Source organism: Giraffa tippelskirchi, chromosome 12 (genome assembly GCF_054371585.1).
Source record: "Giraffa tippelskirchi isolate mGirTip1 chromosome 12, T2T-mGirTip1v1.2.pri, whole genome shotgun sequence".
Classification (NCBI taxonomy): domain Eukaryota; kingdom Metazoa; phylum Chordata; class Mammalia; order Artiodactyla; family Giraffidae; genus Giraffa; species Giraffa tippelskirchi.
In genome coordinates, this window is record NC_137286.1 from 134,608,943 (window position 1) to 134,636,419 (window position 27,477).

At 40.1% G+C, this 27,477-nt stretch overlaps 1 protein-coding gene across 1 annotated transcript in view; it reads left to right on the forward strand.

Annotated features, from left to right (window-relative positions):
- Positions 1 to 27,477, forward strand: part of GPC6 (glypican 6) — a 1,192,537-nt gene that overhangs the window by 1,084,357 nt on the left and 80,703 nt on the right. The window contains exon 6 of the mRNA XM_081547247.1: positions 11,262 to 11,405. Coding sequence (XP_081403373.1) covers positions 11,262 to 11,405 — 144 coding nt within the window. The remainder of the gene's footprint in view (positions 1 to 11,261; positions 11,406 to 27,477) is intronic.

The window sequence follows — 27,477 nt, forward strand, 5'->3', positions numbered from 1 at the left end:
GGCAAGAATACCCGAGTGGGTTGCTGTGCCCTCCTCCAGGGGATCTTCCCAACCCATGGATAGATCCCACGTCTCCTGCATTGGCAGGCGAGTTCTTTCCCACTAGCACCACCTGGAAAGCCCCTCTTGTCCCAGTGCGTGTGTGTTAGTCGCTCAGTCGTGTCTCACTCTGTGACCCCATGGACTGGAGCCTGCAAGGCTCCTCTGTCCATGGGATTCTCCAGGCAAGAATACTGGAGTGAGTTGCCATTCCCTTCTCCAGGTATCTTCCCGACCCAGCAATCGAACCCAGGCCTCCTGCATTGCAGACAGACCCTTTACCTTCTGAGCCACCAGGGAAACCCCCTATTGTCCCAGACTATATCTCAAATATCAGCCAAATAGCTGATCATTTCTGTATTAATACATGTAATCTATAAATGACACAGAGTTTTTTTAAAAAAACATGGGGTTCGTGGGTAACAGAATTCTTAAAATTTGAAACATCCTGGACACAGTTGCCTGGGTTGGCTACAGTGGCAGGTAGTAGTTTTCATCCCAGATCTCTCTCTAGCCCTGATTACTCTCCTGATTACACTTGTTTATCCAGCTGTCTGCTGCACACTGTTACCTGCAACCTCAAACACATGTGTCTAAGACCCAACTCATCGTCCTCCCATGATCCCGTCCCTCCGTGGGGTTTTCCATCCCAGAAAATGCCCCCCTCTCCCATTCTTATGTCCTACCTAGCTAGACACTGAGTGACTCCTCGACTCCCCATTCCCCTTCACCCTCACAGTCAATCCATAATGAAACTCCCTTGAAACTCTCTAAATAGCCGTTCCAAATATCTTTTGAATCCATCCACAGCAGCTCCCCTAATTTTGTCATCTCACACGCAGATTATAGTCTCCTAATTAATTCTCTGCCTCTGGCTTTTCCACACTCCAATCCATTTCCCACGCTGTAGCCAGAAGGGATGCTGAAAATGCAAATGTGATCACATTACTCCCTTGTTTAATATCTTCCCACGGCTCCCTATTGCCATTCGAAAAAAGCCCAGACGTGTTCCAACACCCTGTAGTCCTCAGCCTGCCCCTCTCTCTGGGTCCACCGTCACCACGCTTCCCACCTTAAATTATTCAGGTAACTACTGGGAACTGATTATCTGCCAAGCACAGCGCTAGATGCTGTGGATGTGATAATGAATAAGATCAAGAGCAGAACCTGAGTCCTAAGTCTTAGTCTTAGTCTAGGAGTTAAGAGAACCTCTATGTGCACCAGATGTAGAAAATGGCCTGGGCTCTGTTGCTCGGGTTCAGCAGCCTCTCTCATCTCCAAGCTTTGGTCCATGCTGTTCCTCATCCTGGAGCATTCTTTCTACCCCTCTCCATCCCCTCATCCCAAATACGCAGCATTCACCAGGCATATTCCAACTATTTCTTCACTTCCCTGGCAAGATTCAGCGGTATACTGGGAAGTGTTTGCACAACCAATTTCTGTGCAGAAAACATGCTTGTTGAGAGAGTTTGCCAGTTCCTGAGGGTGTAAATTTCAAGCTACTAACATGATGTCAACTGAACACAGAGTTGCACACCACAGTGGAATGTTTCCTCCTTACAGATACACTTGGCGTATAAAACCGTGAGAGCACAGATAATGGTAAAATAACTAAGAAGTAATGCTTTTTGGTGGCTCAGATGATAAAGACTCTGCCGGCAATGCAGGAGACTCGGGTTCGATCTCTGGGTTGGGAAGATACCCTGGAGGAGGGCATGGCAACCCACTCCAGTATTCTCGCCTGGAGAATCCCATGGACAGAGGAGCCTGGCACGCTACAGTCTGTGGGGTGACTAAGAGTCAGACACAACTGAGTAACTAACACAAATGCTTTTTGAGCATACATTGCCTTTGTTTTTAATATAATTTGTATCATTTTAAGTTTATAGAATTTAACATCATGATCACTCTATTTAATGACTGGATTGCAAAATTCCTAAAAATTTTAACTAGTCATGTTGTAAGCCAGTAAGAGCCTGTTCCAGCACATCACTGCTCTCCTAGGATGCATTCTTAGACTCTCTGGTCTTGGGTTAGCTGCCTCTTGTGGGTGTTCCCTTTGCGTTTATTACATTCGACCATAATTACCGGATTCCTTGTCAGAACCCTCATGATATCAGGGGGTGTCCAGTTGGCATATCCCTAGCACCTAAGTCTGGCCTTCATGACACTCTGTGAATATTTGTTGAATGGTAGTTTGAGTGAATGATAAAGAGCCTGGTTATTGACATGTACACACTTATCCAAATTCTGCAAAATCATTTTAAATAATTGCTGTAAACCTTATAAGCAAAGAGCATATGAAATAATCATTTAGCAAATCCAACAGAGTTCTTCTTTTTTTTCTCCCTACATTCAAAATACACTTTGTTAAGTTCCCTGTCACCCCTCCCTATTCACCGTGTGGGAGGAAATAGCAAGGTGTTCTGCTGTTGAAGAAATGCAAACCTTTCAGGGGAAAAAAAATTATCTTCCCCAGCAAATGGAAGGAATTTGCTTTTATTGAAGAAACGATTTTAAGAGGTATGCAACCCATCTGACAGATATTCTGCAAGCAAGCTGCGTAAGCATCAGAAGTAAATGTTTAAAACCTAGAAACTGACATGATCACTGGCTTTTGAAAATCGAAGCCATGAATGAAAAGCAGCCAAAACTGAAACTGATGACTTGACTTGATTCAGTCCAACCCAGAGTTGTCTACACAGACTCCTGAACTCATGCAGGGACTTTGAGTTTGCCAGAGATCTCAGCCAAGGGACCACTGTAATCAATCCTTAAGGAAAGAAAAGCATGAATCAGAGAGTAGAGGACAAAAAAGAGGAAGAGAAGGAGAGAAGTACTAGGGGGAGCAGGGAGGGGAGAGGAAAGAAGAGAGAGAATGTTCGGAGTCATAGGCTGAAAGCCTATTTTCTTGAAAGGCAATCCATCACTAAAATTGGCACACTAATAAAAGTAGAAAAACAAAAATTTTTTTTAATGTTCATTTTTTAAAATGTTTATATGATGAATATACTGATTTTATATCCAAAAATAGAAGTCATTTTGAACATGTTTTAAGTTTATATTCAGGAAAGCGTTTCTTAGGATATTAGCGGATTTTTCTGAGGAACCAGAAAAAAAAATGTGCAAAAATGAGAGTCCAGGGTGTCAGTTTAGTTTTGTATCACAGTGATGGTGGAGCTCTCCTTGCTACTACTAATGAAATGGCTTTTTAAAAATATTTTAACTTACATCTATTGACTGATGCGGAGAAGGCAATGGCACCCCACTCTAGTACTCTTGCCAGGAAAATCCCATGGATGGAGGAGCCTGGTGGGCTGCAGTTCATGGGGTCGCTAAGAGTCGGACATGACTGACCAACTTCACTTTCACTTTTTACTTTTATGCATTGGAGAAGGAAATGGCAACCCATTCCAGTATTCTTGCCTGGAGAATCCCAGGGACGGGGGAGCCTGGTAGGCTGCCGTCTATGGGATCGCACAGAGTCGGACATGACTGGAGCGACTTAGCAGCAGCAGCAGCATTGACTGATGATCTGTGGACATCCCCTGGAAACCCATTTCAGTCTTCACATTTCACTTGTACTTTGAGAAAGAGCCCCCAGCTCTGAGCTCAGCCTAGACAATTAGCGACAGGCTGTGATACAACTGTGTACAAGCACTGCTGTTTACGGCTTTGATAGGATGGGGAAGCAGTCACTGCCTGGGATGTGAGCCCAGTTCTTGCCAGAAGACTTGCTCTCAGCTCAAGCCCCAACAGTCAGAGCCAAGCTTATTTTATACACAAAGTCTTCTGTTCTCTAATTGTCTCATCCAACACAGTGAGTAGCTGTTATCAGATGGAAAAGAAACCGGATTTTTTAAACAACAAGGCCCTACTGTATAGTCCAGGGAACTGTAGCCAATCTCAAGGATAAACCATCATGGAAAAGAATATTTTAAAAAAGAATGTATGTATGTGTAAACCAAGTCACTTTGCTGTGCAGAAGAGATTTGCACAGCTATATTTCAGTTTTTAAAATAAAGAAGAAAAGAAACCCAATTTTTTAGTTCAAGCTATCAGTTTAACCAAGTTGGCACAGTAAATAGAGTAAGGAAAATATCTTTTTTAAAATGTGGATGCACCATTCATTGTATTTTCTGAATCCTAAGAAAGAAGGCTTCAACTCTGATTTTGAGATAATTGACTGCTGAGATAAGTATATGAAACACATAGGCCTGAATCTGCTCCATCATAGACACTCAATAAGTATCATTTCTCTTTCCTTTCCTGTCTTCTCTTTCTCATTACAGAAATCTACTTCCTAACTATCTTCAATAAATGTTTGCAAAAGGCAGAGATTATAACAAAAAATTTTATTTATTCATAAGCTTTCATTTCTGATTTTTTAAAACACATACTATGTGCTAGGAACAGATTCTGGGGTATAATAGTGAACAAAGTGTATAAGATCCTATTCTTCATAGAGCTTAAATTATTCATGCATCACTCTGCATAGTCCCTAGATTTGATTTGTTACCTGTTGTTGTCCCATTTAATTATAGATTCCCAGGTGACTCAGTGGTAAAGAATCTGCCTGCCAAGTAGGAGACATGGGTTCTATCCCTGGGTCGGAAGATCCCCTGAAGGAAATGGCAACCCACTCCAGTATTCTTACCTGGAGAATTCCATGGACAGAGGAGCCTGGAACACTACAGTCCTTGGGTCCCAAAAGAACAGGACATGAGTGAACAGCTGAATGTGTGTGTGCACCCCACACACGTTGTGGTATTTAATTATAGATAACTTCAGTAAAATAATTGTACATCTTTTTACATCACTGCTTCAGTATCTTTTCTAAGCATTATATCATTGTATCTTCACAGCAGACTTCTTCTTTACATCCTGGATCACACAAGTGTAAAGAGGAAAACTGAAACCAGGACTCCAAGCTTTTAGACTGTTATTGGTGACCTTCCTCTTCCACTTGTCTCTCAAGAAAATTGTGACCACACTTGTACAAAAATATATGTAGAGTCCATTAGATACGTTAGCTTCTGTTTCCTTGGGAACAAATGGGATAGATTTGAATTCCCCAAGTGGTCATCTAACAAATAGTTCATTCATTAACACTCTAATGTAAATTAGAATCTAATAAGTAAGTAAAGCATCACTTATTCTCAAAACATCAAGTCCAATTAAATCTAGGTAGCATGGACTGTCACCTCTACTAATCTACACGATTAGTTATCTATTTGCAAATTTCAAAATGGTTATGGGAATAGCAGCATTCTTCCTACCAGAATAAAAACTCCACTGAGTAGAAACTTAGAAGATAAATTAAAAAAAGAAAACCAACTCAGGGACTGCAACAGGGCTGGTGTACAGCTGTTGCTTCTCAGATTGCCAGTAATGAGTTTGGTGAATGTATGACCATCCTGCAGAAGATAAAGGAGACAAAGCAGTATAAAGCTATGGACACCTCTGAAAAATATACACCATGTTGTTATTTTAAAGAAATATGTTAAGATGCTGTGATACCTTAAAGGAAAAATACTTGTACTTAGAGCCCTGAAACAGCCCTCCAACCTGTTCTCACCACACCCTTCTCTCTTTCGTGTTTTCCCAAACACTAAAATGCCTCATCTTTCAGCACCTTCTATCTTTAACGTTGACTTCTCTCATCTCAGAATACCAACATACTTCAGAGATGTTATCTTAGTAATCCTCTTAAGAGAGAGGATTCTCAATCCAGATATCTTCCTGAAATCCACAGGTTTCATGAGTCTGCCTCATGGGAAGGATAATTCCTTTGTACATCTGTAGCATCTGTCTACACTGGGGCTTCCAAATACTTTTCCGAATGATCTCATTTTCCCTTTCAACATCCCTTGGAGGGAGCTAGGCAGGAGGTAATAATGATTCTATTTCTTTGAGGAGCAAAGCTAATGATTTGTTCCACAATGAGATGGCTTAGCCTGCAGCCATATCCTCTGGAAATTTCTATCGTAAAGAGAAGAACTTTAGTGTATGAAAACAGCATCTCTTCTCTCAAAGTAAAGGTGGTGGTGGTGGGGTGGGGGGAATGGCTTCACAGAGACCTCTAGTTAAACGCAGTTACATCTGTATCAATTCTACTCTTGGCTAATCAGAGCAGACTTCCCAGCGTGTCCCAGTATGTTCCCTGGAACACCTTGTGAGGACTTCCTGGAGAACCCTTGGCCAGATAGTTTTCGAAAACACTACAAATGAGCTTCTCCCTTTGGATGAGTCAGAACACATGTTAGCCTGATGAAGCCCTGCTAAGGTACCTCATTTAACATTGACGCATGGAATCCATTGCTTATATAACAGCTGTTAGCAGCCCAGGAAATAATCTTTTTGTGGAAGACACTGAAAAAACATCAGTCCAGATGTTTTTCCCCCTTGAGTCTCCTTATTCAGAAAATGGAACTAGAAAGAACCGATCACAGAATGATATAATTAGCTAATTATTGTCGAGTACTTACTTTTCCAGACATTGGCTTCTGTTTTCCTGCCTTAGGTATTATTGCATTTTATCCTCACAGTCTGTCTGTGTGGTAAATAATATTATTCCCATTTGTCAGAGGAAGAAACTAAGGTTTAAGGAGGTCCTCTGAATGTTGACTTGACCCTGGGCTGTCTTCAGCCCCTCCTGCCACCTGTCTGGATACCTATCCTTGGTGAGTACAGCCAGTTTCAGGATTTTAAATACCATCTTTAGGCTAATAACCCAAATCTGCATCTCTAGTTCTGACCATTCCTTGGGGGGAAACTTGATCTACAGACTCTTAACTGAAGACCCTTTTCCCCACATTATTCCTCATCTGTTTCTACCCTTATTCAAAATACAAAATACTGGGGCACCCAGAACAAGAAGAAGGCTCATTGTTCCTTTGTAGTAATATAGGCCTGAACTTCAGGAGCCATAGAATTTCACCTAGCCTGCTGCTATAGCAGGCTCAGAAAATTGTCTGAGACAGTCCAAATGCTCTGAATCCCTTTTGTCAACCACCTCATGAAATCCATGTTTTAAAAATATTTGTCTAGCTAACCAATTGCATGTAGTAACAATGAAATTATTAATTTTCACTTTATATGCCATCTAAGTTATTCGACAGATATATGTTGTTTAAGGTACATTCTCTGCATGAGAATCAAGGTATTTTAAATCATTCTCTAACAAGGACAAGGTGAGCTGATGCTCTGATCTCCTTTGTGTGTGTGTGTGTGTGTGTGTGTGTGTTTAGGTTTTGTGAATTTCTGAAAAACAGTTCTCCATCTTAAGCTTGGCACCTCCACACTAAAGAATAGCTCTTAAAACAATTCCCTTATTCTAAAGTCCATCTAGTCAAAGCTATGGTTTTTCCAATATAGATGGATGTGAGAGTTGGACTAAAAAGAAAGCTGAGCACCGAAGAATTGATCCTTTGGAACTATGGTATTGGAGAAGACTCTTGAAAGTCCCTTGGACTGCAAGGAGATCAAACCAGTCAATCCTAAAGGAAATAAGTCCTGAATATTCATTGGAAGGACTGATGCTGAAGCTGAAACTCCAATACTTTGGCCAACTGATGAGAACAACTGACTCCTTGGAAAAGACTCTGATGCTGGGAAATATTGAAGGCAGGAGAAGGGGACGACAGAGGATGAGATGGTGAAATGGCATCACTGCCATAGATGGACTCGATGGACATGAGTTTGAGCAAGCCCCAGGAGTGGGTGGTGGACAGGGAAGCCTGGTATGCTGCAGTCCATGGGATTGCAAAGAGTCGGACACTACTGAGTGACTGAACTGAACTGAAGGGTATACTAGAATCTGTGTTGAAGGCATTTCATGATTCATATCTTTACATATTGTGACAGATTTCTATGTGGGTCTTCACCTTATTATGGGGTTAGGTGTTGTTTCCATAATGATTAGAAGTCTGTGTCTTCTTCAGTTTGTATCATAGATCATAGACCCAGCAATTTCTGCATTGAAATCATCTTCAAAATCCAAACCTGATTTATTAACAGAAAGCTAGGAGCAGAAAGCTATATTGACTTACCCACATTCTATTATCATAATTAACACTCTCAAGAAAAAATCAAACAAGTGGTAAAGTTTTCTGTTACAATGAAATATCTCCCTTGGGGCACAAATATTCTTCCAGGGCATTTCTTGTTCCTTTGATTTAACTTAAGCCAGTGAGCCAGCCTCTTCCCAAGGGCAAATTAAGAAGGTCTGTTAACTCTTTATGTGCAGCAGCTTCAAGAAATCTCAGCAAGGCCATTAATATTGTTTTGCCCTAGGCTTCCTACTTTTTAAAAGTCAGCTGTCATTTTCAAAGCGATCCAAAATAGCACACTCAACTGAACCCTGGAGCTTTGGAAATGTTAATGCCCTCCATCAGCCATGACCTTGCCGCTGGGAAGTGATTTAGCACTAGGGAGAAAGGGGCCCACTATCTTTATCACACCAGTTTACACCATCAGCTTCTGAAACTGTGTGAGAGAAGAAGAATCAATAGCGTGTTAAGACCAATCTCGAAGAATGCCGGGACAAAGTGTGCCGGCTCTGAAAGTGCTGAGTGGAAGGAGAATTTTTGAATACAACAAAGGGGAAGTCAGCTCTCGTGGAACAACTAAATGAATTGTGTCTCAAGTTGGAATTTGTCATTGGGAATGACACCCAGGAGCCCTCTGTGTACTTCAGTGAAATCTCATAAAATGCCTAATGAAAAACGTGTATTTTAGAGTTAAACAACACAGAATCAAATCACAAAACCAGAAGGAATGCATTCTCAACACACTCGTGTGCATTAAGAATTGGATGACATAAATAGTCCTGAAAAGCTTACTAAAGAAAGTGTCCAGGGTAGAACCATCTCCTGTGTAGAAAGAAAAACAAAGTTAAACTTCATCAAAACTTCCTGGAAATATGACTGGATTTCCTGTAATCCTGGCAAAGGGATTATCTCTGGATAACCAGCAGAGAGTAGAAAGCTTCTAAAACGAGCAAAGCAGGTATTCCCACAGCACCCCAAGTGAAATCACTGTGGAAAAGAACTAGCAGCTCGGTCCCTGAGATCATTACAATAGAATGTTTGATTTCCCATGGCAAGCCTAATTGTGACATGAACAGCTGTCAACAACAAAATTAGAAGGATCTGTCGTTCTAGGGGATTTATCCACATTTGCTTGTCCTATTTCTTCACTGTGGCTCAAGAGAGTGTTTTCAAAGAATTCTTCCAGTAAGGGTTTTCATTATTCAAAGGGGAGACACTCAAGTTATTTGGCTTTATATGTTATAAATGAGGGGCTTCCCAGGTGGCTCAATGGTAAAAAATCCACCTGCCAATTCAGGAGATTCGAGTTCGAACCCTGGGTCGGGAAGATCCCCTGGAGAAGGAAATGGCAACCCATTCCAGTATTCTTGCCTGGAGAATCCCATGGACAGAGGAACCTGGCGGGCTATAGTCCATGGGGTTGCAAAGAGTCAGACGTAACTGAGCACACATGATACATGAGATACATTTGTATCAGTAACAAGAATCCCAAACAAATGTTTCTTGAATGACAAATTCAAGGACATGACAATATCTGGGACATTTCTTTGATCCAGAAATCATTCCATGTTTAATATAGTCGATTCTCATTATTTGCATAGTTACGTTCTATAGGTCACCGCAGACCCTGAATTAGCAAATACTGAACCATTGCTCCTACGAGAAATATAGGGTTAGGTTCCTACAAGCTTTTTTTTTTTTTTAATTGGAGTATAGTTGCTATATAGTGCTTCATAGTGTGTTAGTTTCTGTTATATGGCAAAGTAAATCAACTATATATATATACATGTATATCCCCTCTTTTTTGGATTTCCTTCCCATTTAGGTCACACAGAACACTGAGTAGACTTCTCTGTTCTATGCAGTAGATTTTCATTAGTTATCTATTTTATACATAGTGGTGTATATATATCAATCCCAGTACCCCAATGCATCCCACTCAACCCCTCCTTCAAGCTTTTTGTCACATTTTCACCAACCAGTCAATCCATATAACCTTGTTTTCTGTGTCTCTCCTGAAAGACACCCTATTTGATACATATTATTGATTCATTAACATTGAATTCATAGTCAAGTGTAGCATAACTCATACCTGAATGAAGTTTTTCTAAATCACAGTTTTCTCCATAAGGCACATCATAGCCTTAGGAACTAGACAGAACTTCAACACTACAGTTGGGGGCCGTTTTAAAAAGGGAAATCACCAAGTATTAATAAAGCACACACAAAAAAACGTGGCATTAAATATATCACCAACGAGAAATTCATTTACAGTTTAAGAGCTGAAACAAGAAGGCAGAGCTTTGCCTTGTTAGACTGCATCAGCTGGAAAGATGAACTTGGCCTCTCTGCCGATGTCTGCAGACATTTTTGAATTTTTATTCGGGGGGTTACAAATTAATTTTAATGAGTACAGTCTTCCCTCACTATCTGCAGGAGATTAGTTCCAGGAGCCTCTGCAGATCTCAAAATCGAATTCGATCTGAGGTTGGTTGAATTTGCAGATTCAAAACCCATGGATATGGAGAAGTAAAGTGAAAGTCACTCAGTTGTGTCTGACTCTTTGCAACCCCATGGACTAAATAGTCCATGGAATTCTCCAGGCCAGAATACTGGAGTGGGTAGCCTTTCCCTTCTCCAGGGGATCTTCCTAAACCAGGGATCAAACCGAGGTCTCCCACATTGCAGGCGGATTCTTTCCCAACTTAGCCACAAGGGAAGCCCATAGGTATGGAGAAGATCAGTTTAAAGTGAAAGTGTAGTCACTCAGTCACATCCAACTCTACAACCCCATTGACTGTAGCCTGCCAGGCTCCTCTGTCCATGGGATTTCCTAGGCAAGAATGCTGGAATGGGTTGCCATTCCCTTCTTCAAGGGATATTCCCAACCCAGGGATCAAAACCAAGAGAGGGTCAACTGTAGGCAAATTCACAAAAACAGAATCCATAAGTAATAAGGATTGACTGTATATATTGAAAATTAGAGTCCGGTTATAAGTCAGTCACTCTAATGGGGTAATTCTGTTTCATTGGTGTTTGTATTAGTTTAGGTTTCAGAGTCAGAGTGTTTTTGGAGGTAAGAGTTCCATACAGAATGTGGAAGCCAGGGCCCTGAATGCTCTAGGAAGAAACTCCTTGTGTAACTTCCTAATCTTTCAATGGTTCTTCCAGGTGTTTCAGGGATGTGGCCAACCCAAACCTGCTCCAGCCCTCAGATCTGCTCGCTCAGCTCCCGAAAATTTTAATACACGATTCAGGCCTTACAATCCTGAAGAAAGACCAACCACTGCTGCGGGCACGAGCTTGGACCGGCTGGTGAGTCCCCCAGATTGATGGTCATCATGGCCACTTTCTGTTACCAAGGTTATTCTTTAGAAGACGTGATGGGATTCTGAAAAAGTTGGTTATAAAAGTCATCTCAGCCTTATATCTGGTCCTGATCTTAATTAGAATATTGAAAAGTAATGAGATCTTCCTTTTAGGTCAAAAATTAGGTTATTTAAGAAGTCTTATCACTATTAATCCACTCATCCAGTGACCAAATTTTCAACTCCATATTTCTTCTGAAATATTAATTTGAAGACTAAGTTACAATGTCTTCCAGAGATATAATTACAATAGCACATTTCTTAGTCATCTGCTTCAGTTATTTATTCAATTATGATACAATGTAACTTTATTACGAACGTTCCTTTTATATAAAGTTTTCTGTTTGAAAATACCTTGCCAAAAGACTCCAAATCAATATTACTACTATTTTTTTTTCTTTTTGGTATGTCTTTTAAAAGTTGAAATCCTTAGAAATAGTCACTCTTTGATCCATTTAAATGTGTGTCAGGGGACCAAATATCTATCATTGAAGCCATTTACTTGGAGATTACAACCATAAATATAGTAAACACGATTTTTAATGTGTTTCAGACATCAAATTTTGCTATAAAAATGAAAAGCTCATAATTTCCAAGAAATACTGCCTGACTGTTTTCAATACAATTTATAGCAGTATAAACAATTTATATACCTGTAATTGTTAGTGCTGTTAATGTTGCTTTGCCAATTATCTTGATGTAAAATTAACAGATAAAAGCCTTAAGGTCATAAACACTTGAACCACATCTGATTATGTCATATAAACTCAGATCTCAAGGGTTTCTGGTTATGAAAATACTTTTATTAGTCACTGTTATAAATTGTCATTTTAGTTAATATCTGTCTACAGTGCAGAACTTGTAAGATTAAATTGGTAGCATTTGACCTCATAATAAGTAATCTCAGCATTTCTCTCTATAAAAATCAAATGTACTTACAACACAAAGGCCTATCCAGGAAGCGCCAATGTGATAGGGGTAAGTGGAGTCATTGACCACTAAATTATGTTATAAATTTATGACTGTTTATTAGCAAGTAAAACTTCCTCTTCAGTGTAGGTTTTGCAAAAGGGATAATCTGGGTAATTGCTTCACCTTTGTACTTTACCTTAGTTATATCTATTGTCCATTCACAATTTCAGGAAAAGTTTAAAATTAGTCACCTTTTTTTCTTTTAAACAAAACAATGGTTTCATTAGATTCTTTGTTTGCATTCTCATTTTATAAATCCCTCTATATGGCAAGATCCTTTTAACCAAAGCACAGTTTGTTTGGGCTTGACCTGCCCCTGTCTCTCTTTCCTTCTTTTTTTTCTTTCCTCTTTCAGTTGGCTCTGCATAGTTATTGAAACAATTCAGGCTTTTCAGAATTTTTATAAACTCTACTTTCAGAACTGGGCACAATGCAAGATTAGTAAGTTTTGGAGACTGCTGTCCAACCATTGTGCTATAAGTAACAGTACTGTGTTGGTTAAGAGATTAGATCTCAGGTTAAATGTTCTTACCACAGGAAAATAAAATTGGAAAACAAATGGAGTACATTATCCACTTAGTTAAAACTGCATTGATTTGGAACAATATAATGACATCTATGACTTCTAATTAATTTTTTTTGCCTTTGAAACAGAAACACAGTCTTCCCTCCTCCCAGGAAAGATAAACACACACACACACACACACACACACACACACACACACGCACACACACGCACACACTCAAACAGAGGAAGTAGAGCGAGAAAAATACTTTTCTCAAGGCAACGGTATTTATACAATTCAGTACAACTTGAATAAAACATCAACACTTTGAGAATTTCATATGATGTTTAAAATCTAGTAGATATGAGATTGGAATTTGAACCTTTTCTTTTAAAAAGGAACTTCACTGGTCATCCTCAAAATGCCCCAAATATAATAAGAGTCTTGAGAAGTCCTGGAAAATAGCAAACTGATTTAGGATCTTCTACTTTATGCACCCCTAAAGTATATTTAATCATTTTTTAAAAGAAAAATGGTTAATGGTTAATGGTTAATGGTTAATGGTTACTCACATCATGAGGGAAAAACAAGGACTAAACTCAAGAGCTACTCCCCTGGAGAAGGGAACGGCTACCCACTCCAGTATTCTGGCCTGAAGAATTCCATGGACGGAGGAGTTCATGGGGTCGCAAAGAGTCAGACATGACTGAGCGGCTGACACTTTCACTTTCAAACTCAAAGCACATAAGGACCAGAGTCAGTGTAGACAAATTCAAATCAATAAGCCAATTTTATTCTAAAATATTCTCCAGTGGCACGTAGTACTTACTTCGTCATAGGTGTAGCTCCAGGCTCTATAAGGGAGATGACAGGTTTATTAATTTCTTATTCAGTTAAATTCTGATTCCTTCCCAGATTGTAAGAATCAGCAATCTGTAATTCACAGCCAGCCATAAACCAACCTGGAGCTACCTTTCCACCCCTAAGGCCAAGGGATTGCTTCCATGTCAACAGGAGCTAGACAAGGTTATTCTTGAGAAACACAAGTGAGCTCCAAAGCTAACATCAGAATCTCCATTTGCAGCCATTGTTTCCTCCAAAGCTTTCTTTCCTTTGTGGGTTCAACACAGCTCTGAATAGCAATAAGGTTAGAGCGGTTCCCTTGGCCAGACAGTGCTGGGCATCAGTCAGATAAAATCATCTTCAAGACGCATGTGCAGGTGAAGTGTGCTACTGGGTCTGACGTATATTACTGCCTATTTGGAATGTTTTTGAACAAATCTCATGTTACCTACTCCTGTTTTAATTTTCTCCTGCAATGATGTTTCCTGAATATTTATAAGAAGCATGTGTCCCCAAAAAGAAGGGTAATTGGAAAAGACTTCCTTTAATTTCTCTCAGTGTTTCAGCAGAGCACATGCTTCAAAAGGACATCTCAAAGACCATCCCAATCACCCCGCCCCTTTTGCCAAAGTGAAAATGATTTAACTGTTAAACTGTTGGAGAATCACTTCTTACTATGATTTAAAATTAGTACCTGTGGTATTAACTTTGGGTTCCACTGGTAAATGTTCTTATACCAGCTATTATAAAGCTATTTTTCATGTGAAGTGGTAGTTATGGGGATTGTTTGTAGAAATAAGTCTCCCAATCCCCATCTGGGTAAACCACTGCTAAACCTTATGTAAAATAATTGAAAACAAAACAAAACTCTCTCTTTAAAATATATCAGTAGCATCATTTAGTCTCTTCTTACCTTTATAAGGCAGTCAATTCTTTTTTATCATTAAGAAACAGTCCATGTGTTCCTCCAAATTTATACTGGCAAAAAAAAAAAAAATTGTTTAGGTATAGCTTTCAGATGTGCTATTGTAAAGTAATTTTTATCATCCCATAATGAATGAATATCCTTATATAAGTTCCACTGCTGATGGAAAGCTGACTCATCAGAAAATACTACAGTCCTTCCTGCTATGGTTTGTTCAAGATAAAAATGCCATCAACTAATCTGATTAATAAACTGATCCCCTTATCATGTGTCTCTGTCCTATCACCCACACTCACTCTAGTAGTCCTTCTGTCCCAGCCCACTGTTATGGATTTTCGATTAAATAGACCAGGGATGTTTATTTGAAATCAGGAAGAAATTGATTCTCTTTCTTTTTTTTCTTAAATTTACATCCTGTGAATTCTCTTAATAATTTAACGTAAAATAATTATTTCTTTAAAGAAAATTTCACTCAACCGTCACTGAAAGCATAGAGTGTAAAAATAAATCAGCATAAAAATAGCTCAATTTTTAAGATCTGCCCATAGCGCAGTGTTTCAGGTCATCCTCTGTTAAGGACGGTTAGTTGCACAGCTCAGAATATTACTTCACAACATGCTATACAACCCCTGAACACGCTTGGGCAGCAAATTTCAGTTATTTTACTCCAGCTGATTTGTTAGAGCAAAAGTAATAATACAGTAAATTGTGTGTCTTAGAGGAATAGGTTTTATTAAAGTAGATTTTAAAAAAAACTGGACTTCGAAGTTAATTCGATCAAGTTGGCAATGAGTTAGACCAATGGGTCTCCAGTAAGTATTCAACATCATACCATGTGTGCAGGTTCTTGAATATTCTACTTGTCATTCTGAGGGAACTGGGAGCGGGGGTGGGTGGAATGCCAGTCTGCAAAGCTAAACGTTATACCTGTGCTGTACTATTGTGTATAGAATAATCTCTCTTTCTTTTTCCTTTGAATTTGTTTTCCTCTTGCTTCCCAGAGGATTGTGTGGAGGACAATGCAACATAGTGTAAGCTTTGGTCTTATTCTTCTTCTCATCCCCATTTGTCTTTGTACGGTCATTCCAGGGAGCTTCTGAGAAATCCCACCTCCACTTCCTCTTTCCAAACTGTCCAGAGAGCGAACATTGAACACTGTATGTGACCAGTGGATTTAGGAAGGTCCTCTCGGCTTGGTGATTATGGTTAATGACATTTTTGGTATTCTTTCTCAATGACAAGGTTTTCAGTCTCAGCTTTGTGGAAGACTAGCTCATTTGGTGGCTGATTTAAATTCTGTCCCTACGTTCAGAGTATGTGTAGCCTGCCTGAAAAACTCTCTCTTCCCTGATAGAATATATTGGCTTTTTTCTTCTTGTGCTGAGCAAATAATTACTGCCCTAATAATAGCAACAAACCAATGTCAACTCTCATGCATAAGGAGCTAATTTTTCCATTAGCTGGGAACATAGAGAATTTAGGGGGGTAAGGAATATTTGTGATACAGCTTGTTTATTTTTTTCTCCTACTCAAATTTACTGATGTGTTTTAGCGAATTTAGGGAGAGACCATTGGGTATTTATTGTGACAGAGCAGTTTGTATTGGAGATGAGGACAGGCATGCCCAGGTTATCCTACCTGACTTTCCATATTAATCATAATGATCAAATAGTTATCTGATCCAGTGGTTTTCATAATACCACTCAATGCTGGCCCTACCGCTTCAGAAAGACCTGAGCCCTCCTTAGCATCTTGGACCTGTACGAGAAGATGCCTCTCACCTGATGAACTCATTTATTCATGCAGTACACCTATGTCATGGTGCTACACACCTGCCTGACCCTCAATTCAGGCAGTGGCAACACTATGTCTAAATTTCCTCCTCTCAAATTCATGTGTTTAAAAGAAAATGTCCTCTGAGTAGTATCCCTATTCATCGTTCCAGGTCTTGGAGCCCAGGGCAGTTTGGATAAGAGAAAAAAGGTTATAGGTAAATCTAAAAGTTTAAAGGTAAATCTGAAGGAGGGTACTCCTTCTAGGAGTACTCTGGAAAGGAAGATCTTGAGGAAGGAACAGGAAAGACAGATAGCTTAAGGTCTCCTGGTGCTAAATGGAAAGTGGGAGAAGAAAGCATCAGTGGTGGGACAAGTCAGGATTCTATTACTTTGGTCCACTTGATAAAACTCGACTGGCTCCAGTTGCCAGAGTGTGTGCCAACTCTCAGAAGCATTCTCTTGGTATCTCCCGATTGTCTGGCAGTTGACCAGATAAATCCAACCTCCTTATCTGATGGTTATCATGACCCTCATGGTTTCCCCCAAGAAGAATAATGTCCTTAAACATATTGGAAAGAATGTAAATCATAATATCATCTCCACCCACTCCCCAACTGTGCTAGACTTCTCTACTTGTCTCCTATAATCCTCTTTAGCTAGGCTCCCCAAAATCAGATGTCTATTATTGTATATGTTCCTTCCAAAAACACAATGCAGTTCCTGAAATGTATGAGTGTGCCACGGGTTTTAACATTGATAGGTATAAATTTAAGTACTTAGCAAATATCACCAAGTCCTGGGAACCCAAACACTTTTCTTACGGTTCAGAAGCAAAATGGACAAAGCAACTCACATTCTGGCTGCCGTTTCCTGCCTGATGGTTAATCCCAGTTTTGGAATAAAATGCTGGTCATAAAAATGTTCTTCCATGCCGCTTTGGGGCCATTTTGGTGTGATTTAGGAAGTCTTGGTTGTAAGGATGAGGGAAACTGTCTGTTGTTCGTTTTAAATTGCCATGGCATTTCATTGTTACCTCAAAGGATTCTGCATCCGGCTAATCCTCTCTTTTGCATTTCAAAAGGATGTCAGGCTGTGTCTAAGAAACTGCTTTATTATCTAGAGCCTCAGCCGCTGTCTTTAGGTGAAACTGATATTTTCCATCTTCCACCTCGGCACTGAGACACAGACACACACAGAGACATACACACACACACCCTCAGTCTTTGCTTGGCCCAAACAGGAGAAGCTAAAACCTCAATAACAACAGTAAACCAGATTCTGCGCTTTAATTAGTTTTCTAAAGATAAATGGGTCAAGGCCAGATTGGCTTTCAGTCTCTGCTGCAGCTGAATAAATTACGCCCCATTCACCCCAGCAAACAAACAGCTACTGCTCAACTCCGTTCAGACTGTGAACTGTCCTGCCTGAACTTGCTCTATCTGTTGGCTGCAAACCCCCCACTGAGACACCCTAGTTTCCTTTTCAGTGAACCCTTGGCAATCGCAGCAGCAAAATACAGCAAGCTTTCAAAGCAGGGAGAAAATACAAAACCTTAAAGCCAAGCCACCCAGCTTATTTGGTCTCCATTTCTGCCCTTCTCTGGGCAACACCAGCAGCATGTCGTGGTCGGGGAGGCCTCCCAGAACAGTCTTTGTTCCATTTAGAGGCTTGTGGTTAATGAAGCCCAAGTGGGGAATGTCATCAGATGCACATGTAAAGTGATGGCTTATCTCTGGAATATTCAGCATCTTCCATGGGCTTGGAGGAAGCACACATCTAATTCAATGATAAGCTCTGCTGGAAACCTGGATGGAATGCCTGCCCCTTCTGTGGAATTTTCAGCTCACACCCAATGGACAGTGGACTGTTTTTACACCCTTGGGAAGCTCTTCTTTCAGGAATGTGGAAGAACAGTGAAAACAGGAAAAGCAGAGACCTTTCTTTCAGCTCAGGCAAGGCTGTTTAATTGCATCAGGCTGTATGCCGTGGGGAGAAACGTCCACTCCACCGGCTACATTAGTCCCTGAGAGATACCGAAGCCCATTCCGCTCCACTGCTTCAAGACACATACAGAGGCTCATGTGGATTCCAGCAATGAAGTCAGGCCACATGTTTTAAAGGGGGAAAACTTTTGCACAGCTTGCTTTAGGTACAAATGGTCTGAAATCATTTGGGGGGTAATTTTACCAACAAAACCACTTTCAACTCTGTTTTTAAACTCTCCTTTGTCCTCGGAAACATTTAAGCAAGAGCTTTGCTGACCTCTATGTCATAAAAATGAAATGTTACATTTTCAGACCCCAAATATGGCTATACAGATTTTATGTCTATTTTATGGTATGTTGATATGCTTATTTTCCCCTTCAGACATGAAGTTTTCTTTCAGAATGCCTGACTTCAGCTAAACCCAAAATGATGCATTCTACGGGTATCAATCAATCAATCATATATTTATTGAGTTCTCCTCTGTGGGGTAGCACTTAGTAAAACTAACTAGCATATAAGTCTCCATCATCACATGTTGTTAGTGCTAGCATCATCAAAAAGGCAGGAGTGACTATTTGCAAAATAACATTGTTTATCAAACCAGTTAAGACACACCAGGTTTCCTCCAGGGAAATGTATCTAATACAGAGCGTCATAAAACGTTAGCCTAGAGGAAGCAGGAATTTGATTTTGTAACCTGAGATAGGGAAAGGGAAGTCGCTCAGTCGTGTCCGACTCTTTGCAACCCCATGGACTGTAGCCTACCAGGCTCCTTCGTCCATGGGATTCTCCAGGCAAGAATACTGGAGTGGTTTGCCATTTCCTTCTCCAGGGGATCTTCCCGACCCAGGGATCGAACCCAGGTCTCCCACATTGGAGGCAGACGCTTTAACCTCTGAGCCACCAGGGAAGTCCAAATCTGAGATAGACTACACCAATAAAGAATATGTGGAAGTCATGTTAACAAATAGGGCTTCCCAGGTGGCTCAGTGGTAAAGAATCCAGCTGCCAAGGAGGAGACATGGGTTTGATCCCTGGGTCAGGAAGATCCCGTGGAGAAGGAAATGGCAACCCACTCCAACATTCTTGCCTGGAAAATCCCATAGACAGAGGAATCTGGTAGGCTACAGTCCATGGGGTTGCCAAGAGTTGGACACGACTTGGCAACTAAACAACAAGAGTGTGAACAAATGAATCATCATTGACCACATATGCACATTGAAAATATTAAACAAATGTAACATCTTTGATATAGGCCATATGTGATAGCTTGTCTTCCTTTCTGAAGCCAGAAGTCTTCGCCCCGTATTTTAAACATATTAAACAAAAATGTGTCAGTTCTGAACTGATGGGATGAAAAAGTTCATATCTGCACACTCATTTCCATTACTTGTGCTTTATTCATCTGTGTAATAGGAGAAGGCAATGGCACCCCACTCCAGTACTCTTGCCTGGAAAATCCCATGGACGGAGGAGCCTGGTAGGCTGCAGTCCATGGGGTCGCTGAGAGTCGGACACGACTAAGCGACTTCACTTTCACTTTTCACTTTCCTGCATTGGAGAAGGAAATGGCAACCCACTCCAGCGTTCTTGCCTGGAGAATCCCAGGGATGGGGAGCCTGGTGGGCTGCCATCTATGGGGTCACACAGAGTCGGACACGGCTGAAGCAACTTAGCAGCAGCAACAGCAGCAGCCGCATCTATGTAATAGGTGTTTCCAGTGACTTGATGATGAAACCTGAACAGACAAGTCATACTAAACTGCCCAAACCATACCATGTAAAATATGTGTTCATGAGCAGGATCAGTGGACATAGCTCTTTCATTAAATTATTGAGCAGCTTATGGAAAGGCTGCAGTCATTTTTCTCATAGCTGTCTGAGATATTTGCACCATGACTCCCAGATGTGATGTTCAGGCTTATGAGAGATAGAGCTGAAGAAATGGGATTTTTTTCATAAATACCAGTTTTGATGTATTTGCTGTATAATCAATCAGCTTTTAACTGACTCTGGGGCCTATGGAATACATTTTAAAGCACTGGGAATTTGGCTATTCCCATAACATACTTGGACACTCTTTACTGCCAGCAGTAAACCTCAGGCATAAACATTGTAGAGAAAACCAGATGAAAAGAAACCTGTTTGAGTGAAAATTGACTTCTCTACCTAAATGCTAAAGGTAGAAACATATCTGCAATACACAATAATTTTATTACTTAAGTTCATTCATGGTCATTATCGTCAAAGGCTCTGACTTCATGGGTATTTTCTTGCATCTAAAAGACTGACCAAGCTATTAGAAAAAAAAAAAAGACAGACTGACAGTAAATGAATGAACCAGCAGCTGTAGCAGCATCGCTTATATTGCTGGCTAGCAAATAATTTTTTGGAAGTTGGGTTTGTGTAATATCTTTAGAAGGTTTTCCAATACCGTATTGATCTGGATGGGCCAAGCCAGGTCCTGAAGCAGTAACAAACAACCCCCAGAATGACTCACAAAAACACAAGTTTATTTCTTGTTGGTACCAAGTGCCCACCGTTGACTTGACTGCGTGTCAGCCACACATGGTCGGCACTCTCACTCCAGGACGCAGGGTGACAGAGCAGCCATTATCTGGAGCTTCGCCTGTTACCCCCCTGGAGTAAGAAATGGCAACCCACTTCGGTATCCTTGCCTGGAAAATCCCATGGACAGAGGACAGTGGGCTACAGTTCATGGGGTCACAAGAGTTGGACAGGACTGAGTGGCTGAGCCCATCTCCTGTTGCAGCCACAGGGGAGAGAGAGAGCATGGCAAGGGGGCTGTCAAGGCTCCACCCGGAAGGGCCACAACACAGTGTTTCCATATAGTCGCATGACCAGAGCAGGTCACGTGACCCAGCCTGCTGTCCCGAAGGCAGGAACGTTTGTCCCTCTGTGTAGCGCACAGACTGAAAATGGACAGGTTTGTAAACAGAAACATTGTCAACCTCAAACACAGATGACCAAGGCAAAATTTTTTTTAATGAAGTTTTTGTTTTGATTTTAAACTAGAGCTAAAATGGCCCAGTTGACCACTCTTTTCAACACCTTCCAGCCTTTCTAGGTTTCCTTGAGGCAGCTGCACAGAACCCAGGTTCTCCGAGGACCATGATTTAAAACTGCTAGAGGATCTAGTATCTCTTCTGCTTCTATCATTTTTTTTTTAATTTATTTTATTTTTTTGGCCACACCACAAGGCATATGGGATCTTAGTTCCACAACCAGTGATCAAACCTGTACCCCCTGCATTGAAAGCATGGAGTCTTAACCACTGGACCTCCAGGGAAATCCCAAGGCAAGATTTTTAAATTGGTAAGAATCTATTCATTACTCTTTTCAACTCTGAGACAAATCTTACATGAAAAAAAGAGAAAAATTCATCACTCATTCAACAACTGTTTATTGTACTGTAATATGAGCCAAGTATAAGTGACTAGAACATAATCAAAGAGCTCACAATGCTTTGGGGCATGGCAGACAAACTTAGCTTTAACCTAAATCAGACTATGTACTGGTCAGGAGTGCATTTTAAAGTTTTAGAAATGGAGGAGAATTCTAAGTCCTTGTTACAAAAGGAGTGTCTACCTTGCCTGGGAAAGCTAGCTTCCCTTTCTAAGTCTGGTTGATTTTAGCACTGGATGGCTGTTTCTCCTTCCTGAACTTCAAATTCAATCATCATTCAACCAAACTGAGCTGAATGGGAGCCCCACCCCAGTATCCGACCAAGTCAGTGTCTCAAAGGAGGATGAGGAAGCTGTTGCCAATGAGTAGGAGAAAAGGACCAATAGGAAAACAGAATGAACAAAGACTTTTTTATTGCCGGCATTTGAATGTCTTTCAGATCCAGACTGTATATTTTTTAAATGAGCCTTGAATACTGGATACTGTGAGTGCTGCTCTTGTCTGACTTGATGTCATGTTTGCTTAGGCGAAGCAATTTTTCTGCTCTTCTCCTTTCTGGGTCAACCTGGTTGGAGCAAATCAAATTGTTCTCCCTTTTTCTCCCTTTCATACATCATCATTTAAGATCACCAAGAATCTGAGTTCCAGAACCTGCCCTTGTCTCCTTTTACAATAGCTGTTGATTTCTGAACAGCATTCATGAAGGAGAACACTTTTCGCAGGTTAATCAGGCAAATTGCACAGGCTGACAGCAACGGTAAACTTGAAATGAAAATCTCAGGAATGTGTGTGTCATTAGCTTCCAAGTGGAATTATTTGCAAAATCGTAGAGCTCTGATTCAGCTGGAAGAAAAATTACAATATAAATTCATAAATTATTTATGGGTAATGAAGCAGGAAAACAATGACTTTGTAAGTTTTATTCTAAGGGATTTGAACCTAAGATAACTCCCCAAAGCAGGCTGAATTCATTTCAATGAAAAACACTCATCTGGGCACTTGAAAAAGCTGAGCTTTTCCTTTGCTTGCTCTTTGCGCCTCCTTGAGTGCTAGAGAAAAGGGGTAAATACAAAGCAGCTAGCCAGGCTCTGGGAAGAAAACAGAAAGGTAGTGAGCTGCCTTAATTGATCTCCTCACATAAAATCCAAAAACCCAGGGGCTATCTTTAGTGTGAGACATGTCCTCGTGAAAATGTTTCCAGTTACTCAGAAAAATCAAATCTTCTTTATACAGCAGTCTTCAAGGAACAAGAAATATTTCATTAGGATTTTAATAGTGAGGGCTCAAGTGAAAGAAACTCCATCTTGTCTTGTCAACCTCTATCCTCTCTTGAAAAATAAATAAAGTACGATATCTTTACAGTAGTTTCATTTAAAACATTCTTTCTCTATGACTTTGGAGAGTTAGAAATTAAATGCGTCCTTAGGAAGATATTTTTATTTAATTTTTTTTGGAGTATAGTTTATTTAGAATGTTGTGTTAGTTTCTACTGTACAGCAAAGTGAATCGGTTATACATACACATATATAAATACTCTTTTAGATTATTTTCCCATGTAGGTCACTACAGAGTATTGAGACTAGTTCCCTGTACTATTCAATACTTCCTTATTAGTTATCTATTTTATATATTGTAATGTGTATTCCCAAGTGGCTCAGGGGTGAAGAATCCACCTGCAAATGCAGGCGATGCGGGTTTGACCCCTGATCCAGGAAGATCCTCTGGAAGAGGAAATGCCAACCCACTCCAGTATTCTTGCCTGGAAAATTCCACGGACAGGGGAGCCTGGTGGGGCTATAGTCCATGAGGTTGCAGAAGAATCAGACACGACTTAGGGACTGAACAACAGCGACAATGTGTATATGTCAATCCCAATCTCCTAATTTATCCCTCCCCCACTTTTTTGTGATATGCTTTGAAGACATTAATTTGCATAACTCTGATATGACAAGGACGGATTGTATGTGTGTGTTTATTTTTTTAATTACAATATACTCCTTGTGTAAGTGAAAAACCCAGAGATTTGCTACAGTTATATATCAAATTGTAGCTGAAGCATGATACTTTTATATAAACTTCTATGATTCATGACTACTTTTTTTAATTTTTATTTATTTTTAATTGAAGGATAATTGCTTTACAATCTTGTGTTGGCTTCTGCCATACATCAACATGAATCAGCCACAGGTATACGTATGTCCCCTCGCTCTTGAACCTCCCTCCTACCTCCCCTCCCCTTCCCACCCCTCTAGATTGTTACAGAGCCCCAGTTTGGGTTCCCTGAGTCATACAGCAAATTCCCATTGGTTATCTATTTTACATATGGTAGTGTATATGTTGGAGAAGGCAATGGCACCCCACTCCAGTGCTCTTGCCTGGAAAATCCCATGGACGGAGGAGCCTGGTAGGCTACATTCCATAGGGTCGCTAAGAGTCGGACACGACTGAGCGACTTCACTTTCACTTTTCCCTTTCATGCACTGGAGAAGGAAATGGCAACCCACTCCAGTGTTCTTGCCTCGAGAATACCGGGGACGGCAGAGCCTGGTGGGCTGCCATCTATGGGGTCGCACAGAGTCGGACACGACTGAAGCGACTTAACAGCACTGTATATGTTTGCAAGCTACTCTCTCCTTCCATCCCACCCTCTCCTTCCCCACGACCTGTGTCCATAAATCTGTCCTCTATGTCTGCATCTCCATTACTGCCCTGCAGATATGTTCATCAGTACCATCTTTCTAGATTCCATATGTATGTGTTAATATATGATATTTTCTTTTCTCTTTCTGACTTACTTCACTCTGTATAATAGGCTGTAGGTTCATCCACTTCATTAGAACTGACTCAAATGCATTCCTTTTTAGGGCTGAGTAATATTCCATTGAATATATGTTCCAAAACTTCTTTACCCATTCATCTGTTGATGGACATCTCGATTGCTTCCATGTTCTAGCTGTTGTACATAGTGCTGCAGTGAACACTGGGGTACATGTGTCTTTTTCAATTTTGGTTTCCTCAGAGTATATGCCTAGTAGTGGGATTGCTGGGTCACATAGTAGTTTTATTCATAGTTTTTTAAGGTGATTCATCACCACTTTATAAAATTCAGTGACACCCAGTGGTAGATGTGACTACCAATTTCCAGTGTTCCCTCATTCTCTCTCATCATGTCCTTTCCTAAACTTAACCTACCACAGAAAAGTGTCATAGCTCCCTGCCTCCTGAGGAGTAGCAGGGAAAAGATGGGATAAGATGAATAGTCTTCAAATATTATGTATTTTTACTGATTTTTTTTAGGGGGGAGGGTAGTTTTGTTCCACCAGTTTCTAGGAGAGCTATTTCACTGTGCAGGAAGATTGATCTGTTTCTCCATGTTATTCTATTTTTATCTCATATATGTTGAGTCTATGCTTATAGTTACAGTTTTATCTTCTATGCACCTTGACCTTGTCATCATTATATAGGAGTCCCTTGTCTCTAGTAGTATTAGTTGTAGTTGTTTGCCTTAATATCTATTTCTTTCTGATATTAATATAGTTACACCAGACTTTTACTAATATTTGACTGACATATCTCATTTCACATCTTCACTGTCAATCTTTCTGAAACTTTATGTTTTAGTTATGCCTCTTGTAAACATCAGATGACTGGATTTATATTTAAATCAAGACTCACAATATTTGTACTTTAATTGGTGCATTTAGTTCATTTAAATGTACTAGAAAAACTAAGATAGTTGAGTTTATTTTTTCCATCTCATTTTGTGGTTTCTATTTGTCTCATCTATTCCAGTCTTATTTTTGCTTCTTTCTTATAGATTGAGAATTTTTTTCTCATTCCACTTTTTACTTCTGATGTTTAGGATCTAAATGCTTTATTTATTTATTTTAGTCTTTTAATAGTTGCTCTTGAAATTTTAGCATGTGTCTAGATGTAACAAAATCTGAGTTTCATTAATCAATGAATATCTTTACCCTTCTCTGGAACAACACAAGGACCTCAAAACATCTCAGTTTTGATCATTTCCTCTCAAATTACATGCTATTATTATTGGATTATTTATTTCTATCTTGTAACGTTTCTAATCTTACAAGATTTTAGATGATGGAAATTTTGTATAGAACCACATCTCACTGCTTTCTTTGGTTATCATTCCTTCTTGCATCAAACTGTCCATCAGGAATCACTTTCCTAGGTCGGGAATACATACTACAGGATTTACTTTACTGAGGGTTTTATTTGAAAACATCTTTGTCTGCCCTCATTCCTGAGAGACATTTGTGTTCAATACGTCATCCTTGGTGGGACACTCCATTTCTCTGAGTACGTTGTTGCTTATATTTCGCTGTTTCCTGGTTTCTATCACTGCTGTTGAGAAGCTACTCTCAGTCCTTCTCCTGGAAGTAGTCTTACTGTCTCTCAAGACGCTTTTAAGATCTTCTTTATTTATTGTATTTATTGTATTATGTCTAGATATAGATTTTTTTTTTCCTTAGGATTTGCTTGACTTTCTAAATCTCCTAAGATCTCTTTCATTATCTAGAAAACTCTAAGCCTTTATCTCTTCAACGTTGTCTCAACCTACTTCCCTCTTTCTCTGCTCTTATTCAATAACCGATTAGACAAGCCAGACGTTCTCCCTCTGTCCTCCATGTCTCCTAACCTGTCTTTGTCTCTTTCTACATTCAGAATAATTTTTTAGCTCCACCTCTCAGGTTATTATTGCTCCCTTCTGTTGCAAATAATCTCCCACTAAAAACATCCACCGAGTTTCCACTTTAATGATTTTATTTTTCATTTGTAATATTTAGTTCTTTTTATATGCTTAGTCCTATGTTCAGTAGTTCCTTACTCCTTATTCACTTTTTTAAACTCTACCTTTTTATCTTTGAACATACTTATTCTACATTTTTCCTCTGATACTTCTGATATCTGAAGTGTTTGCTTGTCTCATCTGGTATTTCGGCTGGCTTTTGCACGTGGTGCTTTGTTTCTTTATATATCTTATATTCTATTTTATTGAGAGTCTTGGTGGCTTGTGGTGAAGGGTATTTCTATTTCTCTCTCCTACTAAGGATTTAACCCCTTGGAATGATAGCTTTTTGTGATATAGGCTGATGGCCTTAGGGAAGACTTACACTTTAATATTCTCCCCCTTGCCATCCCTGCAAATCTATTAAAACCAAAGCTTCAGGTCATCTGGGTCTGGAAGATGTTTTTAGGGCAAAAGTCAACCTTAACACTGATGTTTTGTTTTTCTGGGTTCCTGTTTTCACTTAGTTTGCAGTGGCACTGGTCCACCCCATGGCAATTCTGCTGTGGATTGCAGAACTAGGGTGCATTAAGCTCTTTAGATGGGAGGTTCTTCTACAGAAACTCAGAATTCTACCCAGGTCCACATTCTGCCCCTGTGGGCCAGTGCTAATGCCTGGGAAGTGCTTGGTGGACACCTGCTGGACAGGCTTGCCTGGGATATAACAGTGTTTCATTCATTCTTTCACTGCCTCAGGCCAACAGGGGGCAGACACAGGCAGAGCAAGCAAGGAGTGTTTGGTGTCATAAAACTTGCATCCACGTCATGCAGACG